This window comes from Harpia harpyja, chromosome 7 (genome assembly GCF_026419915.1).
Source record: "Harpia harpyja isolate bHarHar1 chromosome 7, bHarHar1 primary haplotype, whole genome shotgun sequence".
Taxonomy (NCBI): Eukaryota; Metazoa; Chordata; class Aves; order Accipitriformes; family Accipitridae; genus Harpia; species Harpia harpyja.
Window position 1 is genome coordinate 9,090,354 of NC_068946.1, and position 18,231 is coordinate 9,108,584.

Consider the following 18,231-nt stretch of genomic DNA (forward strand, 5'->3'; position numbering starts at 1 on the left):
GTCCCTCCTGGATGCAAGTTCTTCCTTAAGTGGAACAAATGAGTCCCTCGGTGCCCAGAGCTACAAGACTCCTCTAAAGCTCTGCAGAGAGAACATAGATTTGGAGGTGGAGGGGCACTGCAGGGAGGTGCGGCACCTGACTGAGCCCAATCAGGTCCTGAGGAGGAGACGACAACCACCCAAGTTAGGTACACAGTGAAGACCTTCTCCATGCCCCTCCCGTATCCCTCCCTGGTATCTCCCTCATCAAACTGAAAGGCAAATAGAGGAAACAGGTAACAAACACACCTCAGCTGGTCTTAGCTTCTGGACAGACAATGTGAGGACGTAAGAGGCTGTTTGCTTATTCATAAATCATTAGATAAGGATTTATGCATCATGTGTTGGTTGTGCTTTTGTTTCCCACCCTCACGCTGTTATTCCGTAACAGGCTACAGAGGTTGAGCAGCACATCAAAATTAACTCTGTATACCAAAACGTTTAATTTTCAAACACCTTGAGACAGAAAGGAACACATCTGGAAAGATGGCAGCAGCGGGAAGGACCTACGGCTTGTAATGCTTTTTGTTTTCAGCAACCTAATTAAACAGATAACCTAGCCAAACACCTGGCTCTGGTAGAAAGAGTTCTTTATTTTGTGTAGGAAGGCTTGGAGTTAATCAACTTTAACAAACGACCGATGGCTTCTAGAGACTCTTGTTGGGGCAGTTGTGTCACCAGCTCAAAGGCTTTCATCCCCACCTCACGAGCCTAGAATGAAACAGAAAAGACCAACTAATTGTCAGGAATTTGCCTTTTCTCAAGGGGTAGTTAAAATACCTGCGGAGGCTCACTGGAATAGCTGCACCGGAGCAGATCCAGGCTCCAGCCACTCAACTGCCTGCTTCAGAGGGTGACCTGTACAAGCTGCTTTACAGGAAAGAGTAAAGCTGCCAGGTATCATGTTCAGGATCCATTGGTGCAGACAAGAGATTACTAACCCCAGCCCCCCCGCGCTGGAAATCATTGCCTCCCGTCTAATACAGCAGCTCATCTGAACATTCCCAAAGCTATTTCAGGAAAAAAAACTAGCTGTATTGACTCAGTCTGAACTAAATCCCTCATTTCCCTTGGTAGCTCTTCCAGGGATTAGACATTCTCACAATTATAAAGCTTTGCTTTTTTTCTAATTTGAATTTGTTTCTTTGTGTCTTCCAAACACTGACTCACATCATTACGGCCTTCTCTGATCCAATGAAGAGACCATTAGTAATCTGTATTTTCACCCTCCAAAACACAGGCAGAAGAAACTCGGGCTTTCGAGCACTTAGCCCAGACAAAGAGGCCTGATTTCCAGATGGCTACTGCTCAGCACTTCCTCAAAATAAATTATTTTTAAAGCAGAGAATTGGGCACTCTAACGTTAGCAGTCACATCTGAAATTTTTAGCCTTAAAAATACAGGGGTGCAAATTCAAAACTGAATTACAGGCCCCAATAGAGTGAATCTACATTAACATCATGGTCATTACAGGGAGTCTGGCTCACAGACACGTGCAAGGCCCACGTCTTGCTCACTGCATAACATCTGACCCCACGTCTAAATACAGCTTGTGACAGGCAGCTCCACTGCCAGCATATCCCAGATAAAGGATGAGCCCAGAAAACGTGGATAACTACAGGATCCACTGTGGACGGCCTGGCAGAGAACAAAACAGATCCAGGGGTCTTTATTTGCCTTGACAGGGTGCAGATAGCGAGCTGCAGAGCTACTGAGGCAGCTTTGTCCTTGCTCATCCAGTGCTGCGAGGCTGTTGCGGATTCAGGAGAGGTGCCAGGTGAACAGAGGCAACTGGCCTCACGGGATGGGGCGAGCACTGAAACAGATTTAGGCAACCCTCCTGGACCCTTTCACCAGACAAAACCTACCTTTGATAAGTCCATGATCAGGTAATAAAGCATGGCAAGAGCATGCAAAACTCTGGCAGTTTCCCCAGGTCGTTGCTTTGGTGCCTGTTCTCTGACATCTAACACTGCATTCAGTACTCGGATTGCTTCTGCTTGCTGGGCTTCAGCTGCACCGAGAATGAAATAATCTTGTTGGATGTATGCATGCATGCAAGATAATATATTCAAAACTGTCCAATTATCTCTTCTAGACATCAAAGCATTTCTACTACAAGCATCAACGCAGTATCCCAGCTCCATGCAAATTCCATACCCATTAACAGATATCTTTTCATCCAGTCAGTAATTGTGTTGATTAGCCTTTAGTAAGGATGTGGAGTCATAACAGCTGCATGAAAAGGGCAACTTTCATACTCCTGTCATAACTGAAGATGGTATCGTGCAGCCCTGTCTTGGTGTGGTTCCTACTGCAGCAACTGCTGGTGGAGACGATGCCAGGTAATGGGATTTACAGAAATGTTTCTCTTCTCCGACAATATTCTCATTAGCAGAGATGGTAGAAAGAAGACAAGGACCAGAGTCCAGTCTGCCTTCAGAGGAGCATAGGGTAGTACCATGCACACGAGCCTATTTCCTAATGCTTTATGCACCTTTATGTCCCAGTGAGAGATTCCTCAGCTTCTCTCCCAAGAGTATTCTCCAGATTAATACATCCAATTATCAGTACACGCTATGCCACTGTATCCTACTGCTTCAGAAGATAGAGTTGTAAACCTGCCTAAGTGAGATGAAATGTCAGTTTCACATAATTAAATGGAGACAAAGAAGCTGCAGAGAAATGAGAACGTTGAAGTGGAATTGAATCGTGAAAGGCAAAATCTTATAGTGTTAAAGTCACTGCCAAGGGTGCTGTGAAAAGGAGCATGTAAACAAAAAGGGCAAAGCTGTGTTTCCACTTGAACACCCTCATTCCTAAAGCGGCCCCGTTTGTTTCATCCAGTGCGATCTGCTGAGCATGAACATCAGAAATACCTGTGATTCCAACTAAATTTGGTCTACGGAAATGCCACGCAAAACCCAATGCTGTAAATATGAACCGTAGGATGTATGGATTCTTTAAAACCCCGTCTTCCAAATGATTCTGCGCAATAGTGGTGCTTACTCATACGGTCTTTGCTGACTTCCTTGTCCTCCGTGAATGGAGACATTTCCGGTTGTGACTTGAGAATTTGCTCCTGTGCTTGAACTGACTTCAGAAGAAAGGCATGCCAGATATCGGTTACCTGTCAGGAAGCAAATGAATTATTTCACTTGTATGAATACATGGGATTTAGCAACTAGTTGTTCTATAAACAATGTGCCCTGCAATGCACGTCCCTACCACAATAACCGGAGTGCCTGCTGGTTAGTGAGCTGGCTGCTGCCAAGCTGGATGTTTTACGTAGAGATCTGACCGCTCCTCTCCCAGTGGTGGCCCTAGTTGGAAGCTCACTTCTCTATCTGACTATTAATTTTCATCAAACTTCAACAAATCTAACTAAATTGTTAACCAAAAGCAGATTTGGTTGAAGTTTGCGAGGGGAATGGAGGCAGACTGCAGCTCTGCCACAAAGCCTCCTTTCAACAGAAAATCAAGCTAAACAAATGAAAGCTCATTTTTTCAGTTATTGGAGGGATTAGGTAATTGTTACCTCCCTTGCTTGATCATTCTGTTCTGACAATCTTTTATCAGGGTGACCTTTCATTGATTCTCAGCATCAATTTTACATGGCTCGTTTGTATCCCACTGCTGCTCAGCAACTCTTCCCTGGCCATGGAAACTCCTTGGTGACCCTCTCTACTTGTGGGACTCTCTTTAACCTCTGGCACAGGGTATTTGGTAGCAAAGCTATTTTTTTAACAAGGTTTGGCTGCCCAAGTTGAAGACAACTTGAACAACAATCTGTAACCAAGTACAGAATTTCTATCCTGGTCTTAACTCAGAGAAATATTTAAGTATGAAAAGGGTTTCTGAGATTGATCCTAAAAGGCAATGCTGGCACTTGGTATGATCGCCATCATATTAAAGGCAGTCAGAAGCAGGAAAAACATTGGAAAGAGCACAGAAAAAACCCTGAGAAATATAGAGAGGATGGCCATTGGTTTTACCAACCTCAGCATAGAGTGAGTTTGCTATGTCCATTTTGTTCTGGCGAAAGAAAACATTAGCCATGTGGAAATACCCTCCAGAGGTCTCAATAGATTTTAGTCCAAACGTAGAACTAGCAAGATAAATCTGAAACCAAGATTAAAAAAAAAAAAAGTTTAATGCTCACATCAAACCTGGGAAATTTTTCATTATGGATTAATAATATTGCAAGTATTCCCTTTTTTTTTTCCTATGTAACTATAGCATTAGTTATACCTGATTACGACTGTAAAATGTGGTCCTAAAAAAGCTGTATTTGGTGTTTTATGCAGCAGAATGCAATTGCCCCTAAATCCCCTGCTCACTGGGGCAGTGGAACCCTTATCACAACGTGTTACCCCACTGAAGCATGGGGTAGGTTTCCCACATCTCCTCCTCTCACTGTGCAACCTGTATGTTTCATGTCTTCAAAAGCACAACCTGCTGCCACTTTTCAGCTCTCCAGTCCTGCCCGTGGCGCCTGTTTCTCCCCCCGAAGCCCCAGCCAAAGCCAGGGGAGTGGGAAGGCAGTGGAGCATTCCAGCTATTCTGAGCCGGCGTGTGACTCTCAGCAGATCTCAGACACGCAGCCAAAGTTCAGGCAGGTCTTGGGCTGCTCTGACGTAGACCAGTGACTTGCTAATAGCAAAAAACCTATTACCTGACGCCCTTTCAGGCATGAGATTTAAGGTACCTAAAAAAACAATTGCACAGCAGGGAATCTCCCGAAAGGTTTACAGACTAAGCAAAGACAGGGCTGTATATATTATAATAGAAAGGATCTCACTCTCCTCAACCGTATGTCATCATTTACACCCACACAAAGCTACTATCAAATTCAACAGTGGTGGGCATACATCACTCTGCACTGGATAAATTTAGTCTATGTGGGACATAAATAGGATGTCGCGGAGTTCATCTGCCTTTGGGAGATCAAATGACAGGCAAAGCATCCTCAGGAACACAGCTGGCAATAACCACTTCAAATCTGACAAACTGCTCTTGTGGCTAAACAGATTGAATCGAGGAAAACGCTATTGAACTAGACATTTAAAGAGTTAAATAAGGCATTCACTAAATAACGGCTGACAGAGGACTGCTATCTAACAGAAAAGTATGGAGGAAAATGACAGCCAAAATATAAAGTAACTTATCTGTTGAATAAAAGGCAACTACACCAATTTGGGATAGGAATGTCTGTTCATCTCAGGACCGTAACCAAGCTGATAGATAGATAAATTTATAAGCAGATGCAGTAAGGACAAGGTTTGCGTCACTTCAAGGGAATAAGGATAACTGGTAAAACACAACTTTGGCTAACACATGGATACACAGGTGTCTTAGACCTAGACAGTTCAGGTGTTCATAACATGTATCCTCTCGGTACCTCAAACCAGGATTACAAACCTGTCTGCTGGGGTTTTCGTATCGATTTGTAAGTGTTAGAGAAGGAAGAAAAATTGAAGTGTTTCTGTATTTGAGTTGCCTTACATCATTCGCCAGGTGATATAAAGCCTGTTCAAAGTTTCCTTCAGCGGCACAGAAAAGCCCCAGACTACGATGTAATTTACACTGCACAGCAACGCTGCAGTCTGGAGTTCTGAGGACAATCCACTGGGCTTGGGAGAGATACTTAGATGCCTGCGGAAGATGGCCAACACCTGAAACGACACGTAGAAATAAGCAGGATAAAGACCATTTTTTTATTTAGAAATTTAGACAATACTGCCTGCTATCCCTTTGCAGTAGTTTGATACGGAGACCCAGCTTGTGGATTCCTCACTTCTCTCCCAAGTGCTCCTTAGTCGAGCAGGTGTTCAAAATCTAATTTACAGACAGGCTGAATGTCTAGAGCTACAAGAGAAGCCAGAAACTGTCTATTGCATTCAGTATCTCTGAAACACGTGTTCAAAACAGGTTAGCTACAGGCAGCCACTAATGACTCGTGTATTATCACACTAGAATTACTCATAGGATTTTTTTTTCCCTTCTCTTGCCACACTATTTACGACAATCCTTGAGATAGCTCAATTCTGCCAGCAGAGCACTGTGTGTACTCCAGTAATGGCAATGATTTACAGTGATTTTTCAGTCCTTTACGTCTGCAGCTGAGGAGAGCAGTTCTCCACATGCAGAGTCCTAATTTGACAGTTTTTATAAAGCATACAGTCAATGAGAAAAAGCTCTGCTTCAGGCAGAGCGCGCTTTTGTGAATGAACTGAGGCATTCCTCTGATGCAATGGCCTCAGAAATGTTTGCTGGTTCCCTGAGATAAGAGCGCAACCAACCACCCTTGGGAATTTAATGCTTTTGAGAGTCATATGAAGCCACAGAGGTAAAGAATAGATCTTCATACTGCTTCTCTTGTGGGAATCGGTGGAGATGGAGAAAACATTTCATTTGCTTTCATTGATCTCTCATCACCGATGAGCGATTCTTTTTCCCCAGACCCACACAGAAAAGGGGGGCGTGTGTGACTTCTCAAATCTCTCTGAAATGCCCTTGAGGCAGGGCAGAGACATGGCACAACGTTGAAACGAAGAGCTGGTCCTTCCCTGATAAATGGTAAAAGGAAACCAGAAACCTGACCCAAGGGAGGTCTTGCCCTTGCCAGTGTTACTATTTAGACAATACTTACCGGTGGAGGCTTCAGCCAAGAGGAGATAAGCAGGCACCAATTGCACAGAACTCGAGCCGTACACTTCAGTACTGAAACGCAGTGCCTGCAAAGCTGCAGGTATCGCTTCTTTATGCTTTCCATCCAAAACAAACTCCTGGGCTGTGCTGTATGCAAGATCAATGATGTATTTCTGCAGGGAAACATAGTAATGGGACAGAGCGAGCAAAGGGTAAGAAGAAATGAAATGCACAGTTTCTTTTTACATTCAAGTTTGCAAACTGTAAAACAGTGATTGTAATGTTCTTCGTGTCTGTAATTAATGGATGGAAATTAAAGCTGTCATATTAGAGCCTGGCTTTCATTCCTACTTCTAGCAGGAACAGCTTTGGACATCCTCTTAGGTCATGTGGTGTCTTATGAGACGAAGAATCCTTTACGCCTACGAAAAAGGGCTAATAAGGCTGCAGCAATAAAAGCTGTGAAGCACAGAAAATGATCATCACAAGACCGTAGAAAAGATTAGACAAAGAGGCTACGGCGGGGTTTTGCTGACGGTAATAACGGTGACTCATAGCAGGCAGTGGAGCGTATGGTTTGCCAAGCTGGTGCCAGCATGGCACACCTCCAGCTGCAGGAGACGCAGTCTGGAAGCAAGGGGAGCGCTCCTTACATGGAGCTGCAGCTTCCTCCCACCCTATCCTGGCCAGTTCTGGGCCTGGCATTTTGGGTGCGGAGTCTGGAAAGCCGGTCAAAATCAGAACACCCTAATGCGCTGCATTACACTTCCGTATATCCATCACCCAAGCCCGGTTTGTTGGTCAAGCAGCTTCTGCAGCATTGCTGTTTGTTGTCAGAATCCATAATATTTCCTGTACGTATAGTTGCTCCCTGCCTTTTACTACTCCTAGCAGTCCACACCACATTTGGTCTTTTCACCCTTCGCAGCATCTGATCTATTCACCAGCTCCACAAACGCGTCCCCGTTTGAATGCCTGTTCATAGCCAAGAGCTCTACAGCAACTGTAGATGCTGTGCCCTTACAATGCGGTGAGGGATGCCAGTAAAAAAGAGCCAGTGTGCTTATTTACCTATTTCTCTTTGCTTTCAGCGTAATCGTTGCCAACTCCCAATGCTTCTGCATCTGCTTTTTGCACAAGTGGTGCAGTGGGAAAGCTGCCTGGAAAGAAATCTTGTTGCTGGTATGCCTAGCAGTGCTGCCATGGTAAGTCAGCAAGGCACTCGCTCTTCTCTTGCTAGGAGGCACGGGCAGGCCTGTGCAGTGAGTGCCGGCAGAAAATACCATTTTACCTCTTTATTGCCTTCTGTTTTCCAGCTGTGGCTGAGCAGAGGGCTGAAAAAACAAATCCCAGTGCTTTTGGAGGCCAGGCTTTGGCATTTTGTTGAGCTTTAAGTGCTTAGAGAGAGGCAGAGAGAGTCATGCTGTGGGTGAAGGAATAGCTCAGGGATGGGGAACCTTAAGGACAACCTGCTTTTCCTGGAGATCCTGGCTGAGATAAAGGGACATCCTTTCTGGATAAACGAGAGCTTCGAACAACACACCCCAGAGTGATAGCACCCTGCTACAGCAAGGAGAGCCAAGAGCTAGAAAACACAGCAGTCATCCCCTCTCTAGCCCCTGAGCTACCCCCATATAGTGAGTGAAAAAGGGACGCACCAAAACCAAGCCGTGTTGGGGGAGCATGTCGTGCCCAGGAGAAAGTCAGCACACGCTCAGGGCAAGGAGCAAGAAAAGCTGTTATTTATCAGGCTGTCTTTTCTGTCCATGCCACTCTTTCTCTGTTGCAACCGGCACTGTTTTTGGTACGTGGGTATCAGGTGCTGGAGATCAGCATCATTCTTTTTTTACTCCTTGTCTATAGGATCATCGCTGCTTCCCATGATGTAAGCTATCTTAAAACATCTGCAGTGAGGACAAGCTACAGGTTACACTCTTGCAGAGCTCCCAGGAGAAGAAAGGGCAGGAGACAACAGAAGCCCTGCAGCACTGAATATTTAAGACTGTGCAGTTACAAGCCTTGGGGGGATCGTTAGCTTTGGCCCTGCACTGTTTTTCATCTTGCCCGTAGCCCCACGCCCCCGGACCCGCACACTTTGGGCTCTTTTCATGTGTGTTGTAATTACAGAGGTTTCTCTGAAGATGCCCCCACGCAGTTTTCCCCCAGTTGGGGTTTGAGGAGGCTGAGGACCCCAGCTCTGCTCCAGGTGGGAGCAGGGGGTGGGGAACCCACTTGGGGTTCGTTGCGAAGTTCATTTACTCACTCACAGGCACCAAAACTGATGGCGCACTTGAAGAAATGATGATTTAAAGAGGAAGGCAGGCTTCCAGTTAGTTTGAGTTGAAACCTGCAGTCGGTGGGGCTAGCATTGGTGCTGGAGGACTGCTGTAGCTGACTGAGGCATGGATCTTTTCCCATACCCAGGGGCTGCAGTAAGCTGACATCACGCAGGCAGGTGAGGCTATTCTACAAACAGAAACTTGGAGTTTTGTCAGTTTGGAGGTACTGTCTGCAGGCACCCCCCCGGCTATGTTGACAAAAGCAGATTTCTATCAACAAAGCTTTGGAGCACAGACGAGGTATGAAACTCATAACCTCCTGGCTCTCAGCTTCATGCACTTTCCCTTAAGCCACAGGGCATTTTGATGTGCACAAGCTTCCCTGCGTCCTGACTAAGGCTCAAGCTGTGTGTTTTCTAAACAAACACCATGCAGGAGTTTGTGAAGTAAAGCAGAAATGTTCGAAAAATAATAAACCTATGGGCAGGCTTTGAGCAGAAGGTTTTTTCTCTGATCGTCATGAGACTATGTAGCTTTTCCCTGAGCTCCAAAGGCCTTCTTTAAAGCATTTTTGTTGGCTCTGTGGCTAGGAAAAGGATGAAGCCACCAAGACGGGGCAGTAAATAATCTCACCCTCTCCACGCTGCTCTTCCAATGCTTGTCAGCCAGTCTAGGCCCGACGCTGTCTACCCTATACCTTGCTGTACATAAAGGCAGACTTCATTTGTGGCTAGTCTTGCAGTGAAAGCAAGCAGGTAACCAACAAGATGTTTCTGCTTTTTCACTCCTTTCTTAGGAGAGAAGGAAGACAAAGTGTCCCAGCACATACCGTTCCCAGAATCTATTTTATTTAAATAGTCTGGAGACAAAGGTCAAAGAACAAATGCAATAGGGTTGTTAAAGATCCTATAAAAATCTCTACTTAAAAAAAAAAAAAATTGGAGTCTGCTCTCTATGACTTTTCACATGAGGTCACTCTAAGCCTCGGGTCAAGCTGCAGGTTTGCAGTTGCCGTCTCTAACCTAGGTGTGCACTCCAATCAAGAGGAGTGACTTGCCTTTCTCCACCAGCCCTGTCCTCCTGCTGTCTTCTCCCGGAATCCAATAAAAACAAATGATTACCTTCCAGCTAATCAAGGAGTACTTCCTTGATCTGGCAGTCACGTGGTCTTTTGTAATGTATATACCATAATTTTAGCTGCTATGAAATCAATGATGCAATAACAGATGTTTTCAACATCAGCGTTCAATATGTAGGTGAAGTTTCTTGGAAAAGCTTTAAGCAGTTAAGGATGCAAAAAAACCCCTGCCGCCACCACCCCCAATGAGACCAATTTTAACTTGGCTTCTTTGCAGACTTTGTAAAAGATCAACTTAAACGTAACCTGGAACAAAGGAGCTTTTGCATTTTTCCTGATGCTTCTGGGACACACTGTTCCAACAGACCTTCTTCGGATTCTGGTCAACAATCTTGCCTGTGATTTTCAAACAGATGGGATTTTCAAAACCAAACTGGGTTGTCAGCGCCCAATTCCTACAAAGCCTAAAGGAATCTGCTGCCTAAAGCCTGTCGCAAGCTTTCACCAAGCAGGACTTCTGGCTACGCAGGTCCTGCCCCTTTTAGACTTTCTTTTTCTGGATGCTCCCAGGAAAGACCGCAGCAATGAGCCAGTCACCAAAGCACTAGCACCTGGCCCAGAAACAACCTTAAAAATAATACGTGATGTGAAATCCAGATGATTAATGATATTCTTCTCAGTGGCACCGTTTGATTGTTACCAGCTCACTTTCAGCTGTTCTGTTGTCCTATTATTCTGCGATTAGGAGTTATGCAACGATAGAAGGATAATTTATTTTTACAGGCAAGATTTTAAGTAGCAGATGCATTTGGGTGGGTTATTTTTTATTTTATCAACATTGTGGAAAAGCAGATCCTGCCACTCCACAAACAAACAACAACAACAAAAAAAGAGTTGAAAACCACTCGGGCTGGAAAGGAGCTGCACATCTGCACCACCCACGAGGCCAAAAAGTGGAGATAAAAGACCGTACTTAGTGGGAAAGGGCGTTTAAAGTTGGCCAGGTAAACAAAGGGAAGGGACTTTATTCCTTTGCTCCCTTGCTTTGAGAAAGGGGAATCCCTCTCATCAGCGAAGGATGAAGACAGCCCGTAAGAAGCAAAACTCAGCTGGATCCCAGACTAACTGGGGAGATGGACTAACTACCTGCCAAGGCGGGAGATCCAGGATTGCCACTGCCCGAGGAAGCTCAGGACTTCAAGTAAGGACCACAAAAAAGGCAAGTGGCTCATAGAATCAGAGAGAGGATATTCCCACTCCCCTTATTATAGAGGTTTTTTTTAAAAAAAAAAAAATTAAAGCTCTGCAACTGAGTGCCAATCAAGCAAAAGGGTGCCCTCCCAACACTACATACATCAAAGTATAGGAAGAATAGATCTAATTGAATCTCACTGGCAGCACTTTGAAGTGGTATTCATTTTTCTTGTACATACCTGCCTCTTCACCAGCTGTTCCATGCCATGTTTTCTTTCCTTTTCAGAAAGGAGACAAGGGAGGGATGTACGGATTGGAATCAGCAGTGGGCATATTCGCTCGTGGATACTAACCCAGTCAGCTTTTTGATGATCTACATTACTAACAAAATAAAGAAAGAACAATATTTTTGTTTGCTTGGACATGATGTAAGGAAAGATTATTGCCTGTTGTGTCCTCTGGACTTTCACTGCAAGAATTACCCACAACAGCCACCAGTCCTTAGGCCGCTCACAGAGCACCTAATCAAGTACATACTTGATATTCCCTGAGGGGAACACAGTGCTGTCCTGGCAAGTCACCATGATTCTGTATGTTAAAACCTTATTTAAATCACTCACAAAACCCCCGATACAGTTGGGTTTGAGCAAACGCCCAGCTTTCAACACTGTGGTACACAAAAAAAAAAAGCCCCAAAGCCAAACAAACCCCAAGTCAGGGTGAAACCAGTGAAACTTATCGTTAACATACGACCTCACTGAGGCCCCCCGCGTACGTGAAGGTATTTGTGTAAACATCTAGAAAGCTCACTGCACTGCACTCTATTTGATGTGGGCACTGTTGGAAGTGAGGAGGAACGCTCTGGCCGAGCAATTGCCAAGCGCGTCCGCTCCAGCTCCAGTTCCTGCTACCCTGCCTGCTGAGCTTCGCCCTAGGCCTTCTCCCAGTCTCCACCCTGGCCCTCATCCCTGCTTGCTGAGCTTTGTCCCAGGCCTCGTCCCTGCCACCCGGGCTTCCTCCTACGCATCATCCCTGTGTCCTAAGCCTTATCCTGGGGGCTTGCCCCTGTGTCCTGAGCCTCATCCCGGGGCTACTCCCTGCCTCTTGCCCTGTCCCCGCGTCCCAGCCCGCTTCCCAGGCTCTGTCCCTGTCTCTCAGCCCTTGCCCTGGGCCTGCCCCTGTATCCTAGGCCTGGCGCTGCCTCCTGGGCCTCGCCCCGGGCCTCCTCCCTGCACCCTGAGCCTCGCTCCGGGCCCGTTCCTGCCTCCTGCGCCTCATCCCGGGCCTCCTCCGTGCCCGTGCGTCCCGAGTCTTGTCCCGGGCCTTCCCCCCTGCCTCTTGCCTTGTCCCGGCTCTCCTCCCGGGCGCCCTGCACCCCATCCCTGCCTCCCGGGCCTACACCCGGGGCCTGGCCCCTGCTCCCCCCGCAGCCAGCGGGGCTCTCACCAGTAGTGCGTGAGGCGGCAGCGGCGGCAGCGGAGCTGCCCCGCCGCCCCGCACAGCTCGCAGCGGCGAGACCCCTCCAGCGCCTACCCAGCCCGCCCTCCCTCGCCGCGCCGCCGCGTTGCCGCGTTGCCAAGGCGACACTTCCGGGTAATGGCGGCGGCGGGTGGGCGGGGCGCCGCACTTCCGGCGGAAGGGGCGGGGCGGGCATGGCGGCGGCGGCGGGCGGCGGGGATGAAGCGGCGGCGGAGGCGCGCGTGCGGGCCTGGGCGGCGGGGCAGGCGGCGCGCGGGCGGCGCGTGGCGCTGGTGACGTCGGGGGGGACGCAGGTGCCGCTGGAGGCGCGCGCCGTCCGCTTCCTGGAGAACTTCAGCAGCGGGCGGCGCGGCGCCGCCTCGGCCGAGCGGCTGGTGGCGGCCGGTTACGGCGTCTGCTTCCTGCACCGGGCCCGCTCCGCCTTCCCCTGGGCGAGAGCCCTCCCGCCGCCCGGGCCCGCCCTGCTCGACGCCCTCCGCCTCACTCCCGGGCCGCCGCCCGGCGTGGCCGCCGACCCCTCCGCTCTCCCCGCCTTCCTTCCCGCCCTCCGCGACTACCGCCGCGCTACCGAGGCCGGGGCGCTGCTGGCCATCGAGTTCACCGGCCTGGCCGAGTACCTGGCGCTGCTGCGGGCCGCCGCCCGCGCCTTGGCGCCCTTCGGTACGGGGAGGGGACGGGGCGGCCCCGGGAAGGGGGGGGATCCGTGAGGGGACGGGGCGGCCCTGGAGAGGGGGTGGGGGGCCATGAGGGAACAGGGTGGTCCCGGGGAGGGGTGGCCAGGGTGAGAGGGGTCGGGGCGACCTCCCCCCCCCCCCCCCGCCCCGGGGTGTCGCCCTGTGTGAGGGGATGGGGCAGCCCCGGGGCCCAGGCGGTCCCAGGGCCCGTGGGGCTCTGGCGTGAGGGGACAAGGGGGGCTCCAGCACCCCAGTATGAGGGTCTGAGTCATCCCTGGGGGCAGTGGGGGCTTGGTGTGAGGGGATGAGGTGGCTCTGGTGGGTGACAGTGTGTCTGAGGGGACCCCGGTGTGGGGGGGTCAGCACTGCTCTGCTCAGGACGGCACTCGTAGGTGATGGGGGGACTCTGAGGGGGGGCCCTGGGCTCCCCTAGTTGTTGTTGTTGTTGGGGTTGGCAGCCCAACCGGCTCTGGTCCGTTCTGGGTGTCCCTGGGGTGAGAGGAACAGGCCGGCAGTGGTGGGTGATCGCAGTTGTGTTTCTCACAGGCTCCAGCGTCATGTTTTACCTGGCAGCTGCCGTGTCGGATTTCTACATCCCCGCCTCGGAGATGCCTGAGCACAAGATCCAGTCCTCGGAGGGGCCCCTGCAGGTGAGGCTCCTGTGGGCACCGGCCCCCTCCACCGCCCCTTCCTCCCCTCCTGACATCCGGGCCGTCCCAGTGTCCTGCTGGGGTCACGGCTGCCTGGGGACTGGCTGTGAATAAGACCTGGGAAAAGTTGCAAAGCAGCGGCTCGCTGGCCTAAGAAGCGTGTGTTTTCACTGGCAATGGGATGGAGAATTTCCACGGGAGCAGAATCCTATGGAAATATCCCTTTAAAGCTGTATATGCTGACAATGTGGAGATGAGTAGATGGTGGGTCTCAGCGGAAGAACGGTTGCTGCTGGAGTACTTGCCTTGCCTTCTTTCTGCTTAATGCTGGCAACACCCTGAAGGTGCAGCGTGTGTCTCTGGTGCCCAGGTCCCTTTCAGCTATGGGAGCAGGTGGATCTACAGCTCTGTATATAACAAATATAAATTTGTTTAGTTTAGTTAGCTTTTAACAAGTTGCTAGCCTTAATTCTTTATCCTTAGCGTAGGAAGAATGAGACCCTCCCTGATTTCCAGTGGCAGACCCAGAGGTTAAGAAGCCGGAGAACAGAGACTCCTACTTTTTTCTCTCCATGCTTTGGCATATTTATGCTTCGTGTGCCCTAAAGAGTTGATGGAAAGAAGGGTTAAGATTTGATAAGCTGCTTGGATTTTGGAGAGCTGAAAACTCGGACTTCTGCAGTTGTAATTCTTTTTTTAATCTTCCTCTGCTTAGGTTTATATTCCCAGAGTGGTTTTAGCACTTAAATAACAAAACGTTTATGCAGTTACTGTGGGCCTGCTTCATTGCTTAAGAACACCCTGCTTATTGTTAATACCAGACCGATAACTTAATTTAGTTTTACAGTGCATGCCAGTGACATTTTAACCTTGTTTGGTGAGATCTGACCAAGTACCGCCTTGGAAAACTTCCCAGTGTAAATATAATACGAACTGAAGCTGGAATGTCCCTATCCCTCCTCCCCCATCTCTTCCTAATGTTGTAATTAGGAATAGTAATGTTTTTACTGAAACTTTTCTCTACTGTCTTTTCCCAATGTAGATCACAATGAAGATGGTGCCAAAAATGCTGTCTCCTCTGGTCAAAGAATGGGCCCCAGAGGCATTTGTTATTTCCTTTAAACTGGAGACGGATCCCTTGATCTTAATCGATAAATCACGGCAGGCTCTGGAGAAATATCGTCACCAGGTGGTGGTAGCAAATATCCTGGAGTCGAGGAGAACCTCTGTTATTATTGTAACCAAAGACTCACAGACTCCATTATCTCTTTCTGATGAGGAAATAGCGCAAGGCATGGAGATAGAGGAGAAGATAGTGAGCTATCTTCAGGGCCAACATACTGCATTTATAGAGAATGAAAGTCTGAGGACCGTCTCTGAATGAAACAAGTGAAATTGTACTAGAGAGGGAGTGGAGCTGGAGCCATTCTCTATCCCAGGTAAATAAAACAATCCTCAGTGAAACACTGTGGGAAAGGCTGCCGTCCAAAACAGTGTAACTTTTCTACAGCTCAGTAATGGTTATTGTTGCTTGCTTTGAAAAAGAAAAATACACTGAAGTGAAAACATTCCAAAGGATGATATTTGTTCTGGTGTCTAAGGAAGGAAAAGATATGTTGCTTTATTTCTGTCCCGTGGGCTGGGAGAACCGGGAGGTGGAGAAATGGTATGTATGTCTGTATATAAAAGACTTTCTTGAGTCTGCCTCTTCAAAGTTTCTTTTTGAATTGTTGGACGGAAGGAATGGCGCTTTGCAGAAAATAAGATGTGTTTTTATGACTGGAGTGGAGTGACAGAGCTGGCAATCATCTGGTATTGAAAGTGGATGGTGAAACAAGTGGGGCAAAAGGTGAAGGCGAATGAGGTGGTAACAACTTTGGAGAGCTTCTGTTGCTCCAGGGGAGATCCAGTGGACCTACGCTTCAGGAACTCCGCTCAGAAACACGGTTCAAAAAATAGGTATTGTAGCAGTGTCCCTAAAGCAGCTGTTTCACAAAGGTTTTCCTTCCATCTTGGGTGTTCGTAGGTTGCTGGTGGGGGATAAAGGCAAGGAGGTGTGTGGCATGGAGCACAAGCGGTGGGTGGTCTCTGAGCGTGGCTTGAGGACAAGAGGTTGGAGAAAAGGAGTAGGCGGTGAGGGTGGGGAGAAGAAAGCGGATGGGGTAGTGGTGATCAGCCTTGGGAGGAGAAGTGCCTCTTGGCTGTTTGCATGGAGTTAGAACCGGGATGTTCCTGGTTTTCTCTAAAGCCTGCTTCCATACGATTACCAACTTCTAAGCATATATTCTCGTGCTTGCAGGAAGCAAAGTGTGTAATTTTGTGGTAAAAAAACTTAACTGCAGCTCTCCCGCTGTCCATTGTATGCCTATTTACACGCTTTCTTTGAAATAAATTTGCTGGAAGTCTGTAAAGACAGACAGTAACGCACAAGAACGCTGTTCTTGCACTTGAAGCCTCTCCAGAGGTGAGACTGTGCTCTATTTAAAACTACCGACCATTCAAGAAGACAGCGGTACTTTTGTAGTGATTACGATCACCTGAAAATGAGGTATGCTCATAAAATGAGGAAGAGAAACCCAGCAGAGCGAGGAAAGAGCATGAGGATGGGCTCAGCGGATCAGGAGGGAGCATTGGAACACTAAAGGAGTATGATATGTTTAGTGATGGGAGAAACAGTCCAGATGAGTCAGGAGGGCTGAGATCCAGCTAGTAACTGAGTCAGGAGAAGGAGCTAATGACTTCTACATGGCTGGGACTGACACCTGCAGAAGGTGGAGAGAGAAGTGCAGCGGAGACTGTTGTCCGTAGATGTGGGAAGTGCCTGTCGGATACGTGCAAATAAGGGAAGGAGAAGATGGTGGAATGTCCTGCGCATGTTTGATGCGCTCACGGGCTCCGAGAGCTGCCTGTCTCGTCTTCCAGTATGTAATTGATGTGCACGCAGAGTCCTGCTAGTTTAGGGGTTTCTGTTGTCTTTATTTGGAGTCTCGCACTTCCAAACAGGGGTGGGCCAGCAAAGATGAGAGTATAAAAACTTGTGTAAATTGAACGTGCCCTTGCAGGAGTGTTGGCAGAAGGGGTGGGAGAAGTGCAAAAACTGCTGTCTGGAGTATTTGGGACTTCCTCTGTCAGGTAATTGTGAAGGAGAGAAATAATCTGGACTTTTTGTGGAGAAGACTCGGGCATCGGACCCTGCAGGAGTCTCAAGGGGCTGCACCATGCGACTCAGGAACAGGGCTGCGGGCTTCCCTGCGTAACATCTGCCCCTCCGTCTTCAGGAGGGTGCTGAAGCCCAGGCTGGGGAGACTTTCAAAGCTCAAACTAAGCCACAGCCATCCCAATCCGGTGTTGGTGATGGTCCTGTTTGGGAGGATGGGAGCTCCCATCCCACCAACATCTCTAGCGCTGGCAGTGTTTGGGCACCAGCCCTTCCCTTTGGGGATGTCTGGCATAGTACCATGAGGAGGAATTGGCTCCTGCAGGTCCAGGACCATCTCTACGTCGCTTTCTGAGGATCCCAGGCTCTGCTCCGTCGAAGGTCCTCACTGTGCCTCCTCTCCATGTCTTGGTCTTTGCCTACCGTCCTCCTGCGCAGCGCCTTCAGCTGGTGAGTCAGCTCTGCAGGACGAAGCCTGGACAGTTTCTCCATCTCAGTTTCATGTAGGTGCTCACTTTACCTCAGGGGAAGCCAGTCATCTCCCGCAGCTTCACGTGGGCTTCCGAAGAAAATCGGAAAAACCTTCAGCCCCTTTTGCTTGGTTTTTGGTGCTAGCCGTAAGCGTTTCGGTAGATCCCTTTGATCGTGCGGTGGACTTGAAGGGTGGGTGGAGACAGGGAGGCCCTAAACACCACCGGTGTGGTGGCCAGGAGTGGTGGAAGGAGAAGACATGTCTCCTTCCTTGGTCACCCGAAGGAGAAGAGGGACCCTGGCTGCCACCGCCCCGTGCCTGCCGCGAGGGGGCGTGTCCCGACGAGCGGAGGGGCGTGGCTTAGGCGCGCGGGGCGTGGCTTCGCTGTCGCCGGAGGGGCGGGGCGTCCGGTCCCCGCCCTCCGCTGCCATGGGGATGGGAGGGGCCGGGCGGCGGCCCAGGCCCGCCCCCCATGGAGGCGGCCGCCGCCGCCCCGGTGGGTGCCCGGGCTCGGGGAGGGGGGGGGGGCGAGTGGGTCCCCGTCGCTCACGGTTCCTC

The 18,231-nt window shown here is 49.1% G+C and overlaps 3 protein-coding genes across 10 annotated transcripts in view; 2 read left to right on the plus strand and 1 right to left on the minus strand.

Annotated features, from left to right (window-relative positions):
- Nucleotides 1–458: 458 nt before the first annotated feature.
- ZMYND12 (zinc finger MYND-type containing 12) lies at nt 459–12,800 on the minus strand. Its single transcript, XM_052792117.1, has 8 exons — nt 12,688–12,800; nt 11,481–11,622; nt 6,692–6,863; nt 5,545–5,714; nt 4,039–4,161; nt 3,049–3,169; nt 1,908–2,053; nt 459–750 (listed from the first exon to the last, which is right to left on the minus strand). The coding sequence occupies exons 2-8, from the start codon at nt 11,502–11,504 to the stop codon at nt 631–633; spliced, it is 876 nt and encodes a 291-aa protein (XP_052648077.1). The 5' UTR covers nt 11,505–11,622; nt 12,688–12,800; the 3' UTR covers nt 459–630.
- A 78-nt stretch (nt 12,801–12,878) lies between these two features.
- On the plus strand, nt 12,879–15,743 carry PPCS (phosphopantothenoylcysteine synthetase). The gene is made up of 3 exons (XM_052791903.1): nt 12,879–13,380; nt 13,941–14,044; nt 15,087–15,743. The coding sequence occupies exons 1-3, from the start codon at nt 12,894–12,896 to the stop codon at nt 15,426–15,428; spliced, it is 933 nt and encodes a 310-aa protein (XP_052647863.1). The 5' UTR covers nt 12,879–12,893; the 3' UTR covers nt 15,429–15,743.
- Nucleotides 15,744–15,783: 40 nt separating this feature from the next.
- The window catches only part of CCDC30 (coiled-coil domain containing 30), a 39,225-nt gene continuing 36,777 nt past the window's right edge, over nt 15,784–18,231 (plus strand). For 7 of the 8 annotated variants that reach the window (XM_052791887.1, XM_052791888.1, XM_052791891.1 and 4 more), the window contains exon 1: nt 18,131–18,169. In XM_052791887.1, the coding sequence (XP_052647847.1) occupies nt 18,146–18,169 (24 nt within the window). In that variant the 5' untranslated portion in view covers nt 18,131–18,145. Of the gene's footprint in view, nt 16,004–18,130; nt 18,170–18,231 lie in introns of those variants that run through there. The other variant, XM_052791895.1, reaches the window with a different exon arrangement.